The sequence below is a fragment of the Populus nigra genome, chromosome 12 (genome assembly GCF_951802175.1).
Source record: "Populus nigra chromosome 12, ddPopNigr1.1, whole genome shotgun sequence".
Taxonomy (NCBI): domain Eukaryota; kingdom Viridiplantae; phylum Streptophyta; class Magnoliopsida; order Malpighiales; family Salicaceae; genus Populus; species Populus nigra.
Genome location: NC_084863.1, coordinates 10,704,784 through 10,708,521, shown reverse-complemented (window position 1 = coordinate 10,708,521; position 3,738 = coordinate 10,704,784). Strand labels below are relative to the sequence as shown.

Here is a 3,738-nt window from a genome sequence, read left to right as displayed (position 1 = left end):
TTTGAACCTTTCCATAAATAAAGAAATCCACGTTGAGATAGCATAAGTGGTGTACTTAGCAAATGCCAATTGATTTGTGTGCAGAGCTACAATAATGGAGAGAGAATCGAGCAGGCTGACCAACTCAAACCTCCCAAAGCAATTTGTTAACCAAGTCAAAACAATTATAGATTTCCCATTTGCGTAACCATTGAAAAAGGGAAGAAGCAAAAACTAAAAAAGTAATAATATTCCAGCACTCAACATTATATGTGTGACCACTTCCTTGGCTTTGAAAGTGTCAAAGGTAACAAACGCATTTGCTACCTCCTTTGGCCCTTTCTCTACAAATACTACTTCTGGAGCACAATCACGGGAGAGAACCGTAAAATACAATGCAACTGATCCATCCGTGAGCCATTCACCTTTGACCCGTTAATTATTACCAAGTATTGAGTGTTCCTTTCCTCCCATGCTACATATTCTTGCTTCTATCAAAGACCTTTTAGCCATAAATATATAGTGTTTTCTTTTGCATGAGCCACACCTCCTTTGTTTCAACAAATCTCACGCCATATTTGATGACAAAAAGTAATCTAGCGCACACAAAATTCTTGTCAAAAGAATGAAAGATCTAGAGGATTTTCTATGCGGTTTCTCTATTATTTCTCTTGCTCTATACTTTCTTCGAAGACTAAGAAAGGTCATTTCTATGGCCTCGTTAAGCCTTACATCCCCTCAATCTTCTTCTCTTCCTTCTCCTCCTCTCTCATGGGTTAGCCAGTTTTTTCTTGAAAAAAGAAAGGTCCCTTTAATTAAAGACGATTCAGAAACAACAGTTCTGGTGCATGATCAAGAAAGTAACGTTTCACAAGAGAGTCAAAGTGGTGACGTGAAAAGTAAAGCTTTGCATTTTGAAGAGGGAATCATGCAAGAAAGCATCGCCCGTGAAGCATATCAAAAGGGTTTGCATGATAAGAGTTCACAAAAGAATTCTGATGCTTTGATAAGGAAAGGAGGACCAGATTCCTTGAGAATAGTAAAGATTAGTGAAGGAGATCGTAGTAAGGGTGCTACCAAGATGAAGAAGAGGCCTGGGAGGCTGGTTGTGCCACAATATTCTCCGGTAGTGGAATTTTCTCGAGCAGACAGGAAGTTGGAAAATAAAGAGTTCGAGGTTCAAGGGAGAGATTTCTTTTTGGCTAGTAAGAAAGGAAGGAGAGAGGTCATGGAAGATGGGTATGGCATCATGATTGACATTTTGGGAGATGCAAAGCAGGTAGGTGATCTAACCTCCCACTCTCTGCTGGGTATTAGGTATTCCATATTTCATAAATAAATCAATAAATTGTAACTTTAACATAAACTTGGTGGTACTTCTGTTTGAACTGCTTCGTTATAATTAAGGATTGGATTAGTTCCTAATTGGGTTTCTAGTGTTCTTCTTTTGGTGCTAATTAAATCTTCATTGTTACTTCATTCTCCATGTTTTGGTTTATCCCGGGGCTTAATTTTGGTCGATCTTTCTTGTTGTGTTCAAAGGATTTTGATCCCTGCTTCTTCTATTCTGTCACTAGGCATTTTTCGCTGTCATAGATGGACATGGAGGCCGTGCCGCGGCTAACTACGTTGCTGAAAACTTAGGAAAGAACATTGTGAAAGGTCTTCAAAACGTTGGTTGCAAGGAAGACGGCCAATTAGAGGAGGCTATTCGAGGAGGCTACTTGGTTACAGATAGGGAATTTCTTAGCCAGGTAAACTTTCAACTTTCAATGTTGAAAACAACGTTATGATGATTTGACTTAGTCTTATTGTACTACCATGTTCGGAAAGGCATCCACATATTTACATTTCACGAATATATTGTTAGATTTGTTAATTATTTAATGAGCCAATTAATTCACCATCAATATTACTTTATTTTATTTTATTTTCATCGGGGACTAGATTAATCTAGTGTTTGATTAGAGGACTTGAAAATGAGACCAAGAGAGTTGCAACTCAATTCCCGGTACTGCCATTTACATGGGAGAAAAAAAAGAAAGAAAGAAAGCACATATGACCTGCATGTTTATTGAAAAATATGTCCATGGAAGTTTGGTACGTAATTTGTTGACCTCAAGGTATACTTTGACATGTTCTCGAGATCTGAAGTCTATAATTCATTTTAATTGATCCCTTTTGTTAATAAGATATCTATAATTAAAAATTAGTAAAATATTTCTACAACAAACCATTTCATGACAACGCCATTAAAAATACGCAGCCAGCTACCTCATAATTGTATATTTTTTACTGAAAAAGAAGAGAATAGCTGCGTTTCTTAGAACACATTAGACCAGTCTTTGATGGCATGTCCACCTTGGCAATTTAAAAACGCTCTGAAACTTTATATATCTCATAAAAATATATATATAAAGAATGCACGAAGCTAGATAGGCTCGCATTCGGATTGCAGTTAAATATGCTTAATCATATATTTTAATTGAATTTTGACACCTGCAGGGTGTTAGCAGTGGAGCTTGTGCAGCTAGTGTGCTGTTGAAAGATGGAGAATTACATGTTGCAAACGTAGGTGACTGTAGGGTAGTTTTAAGCAGGAATGGGGTAGCTGATGTACTCACAATTGATCATAGAGTTAGCAGAGAAGATGAGCGCCTTCGCATTGAGAATTCTGTAAGTTAATTGATATTCACTGCTTACTAATATTATTATACATCAAAATAAAAGCTAAATGATAACCTAGCTAGTTAAGATGAGGGCCTTCGCTTATTGCAGGGTGGTTTTCTACATTGCCGCAATGGAATTTGGAGAGTTCATGGGTCCCTTGCCGTTTCTAGAGCAATTGGAGACCAGCATCTGAAAGAATGGATAATTTCTGAACCTGAGATCAAAAGGGTTCCATTAACTTCAGATTGCCAGTTCCTGATAATGGCATCTGATGGCCTATGGGATAAGGTATGTTTCTATACATGTGTACGTAGGTATTTTGGCCCCCCCAGAAAGAAAAAGCAAGTTCAGAGCATGATCAATTATATTTTGTCGGGATTTTGCAGGTAAATGAGCAAGAGGCAGTAGATGTGATTTTAAAAGACAACAATAATTCAGTAGAGTCTTGCAAAAAGCTTGTAGATATGTCTTTCGGCAGAGGCAATATGGATGATATTACCGTTATGGTGATAAACCTTCAGAATTTTGTGACAAATGGTTGTTGATTAATATATGCTCTGGTGACTCTTTGAAGAAATTGAATGCAGATGGCATGATTTGCTGGCCTCCATTGATGGCTGGCCTCCACAATGAAGCCATGCTCGGATGTTCCCAAGATGAATTAGAACGGGAGGTAAAATGGGTTCCCAGGTAGATATTTCGATCATCATTCAATTTCATAAGTGCTTTTTTCTTCTCAGAGATGTAAAGCAAATCATTTTTATTTTGTTTTTTTGTTTTTTTAGGCCAGGCCCATATTTTGACCGGTTTGGTTGGCTTAAATCTATGTACAATGAAGCTCTTATGTTGATGTTTCTCTTTTCTTAACTCATGTTTTAATTACTTGTTAAATACCGGTCCATTTGGCTTTCAATCCCATGAGTAACTTAGTTATTTCCACAATTTCTTGCAACCCTAACCCTTTTTTTTTATAAAAAAAAAATAACTAACAAATACATAAATTTTCACAAGAAAAAACCCATTTTGCATGAAATATGGTTAAAAAAAAAACAGGTTTTCAAAATTGAAATGGTTGATATTTTAGAGATT

General features: G+C 36.7%; 1 protein-coding gene across 3 annotated transcripts; it reads left to right on the top strand.

Annotated features, from left to right (window-relative positions):
* The first annotated feature begins 290 nt into the window (after positions 1–290).
* Positions 291–3,516, top strand: LOC133669563 (probable protein phosphatase 2C 74). Of its 3 annotated transcripts, XM_062089758.1 has the most exons (6): positions 291–1,258; positions 1,557–1,733; positions 2,485–2,655; positions 2,758–2,937; positions 3,036–3,155; positions 3,237–3,516. In XM_062089758.1, the coding sequence occupies exons 1-6, from the start codon at positions 605–607 to the stop codon at positions 3,243–3,245; spliced, it is 1,311 nt and encodes a 436-aa protein (XP_061945742.1). In that variant the 5' UTR covers positions 291–604; the 3' UTR covers positions 3,246–3,516. The 3 variants fall into 3 exon arrangements, 2 of the variants coding, with proteins under 2 accessions (XP_061945742.1, XP_061945741.1); XR_009833913.1 differs by lacking the exon at positions 3,237–3,516 and having other exon boundaries at positions 2,735–2,937; positions 3,036–3,154; XM_062089757.1 differs by having other exon boundaries at positions 3,036–3,516.
* Positions 3,517–3,738: the final 222 nt, after the last annotated feature.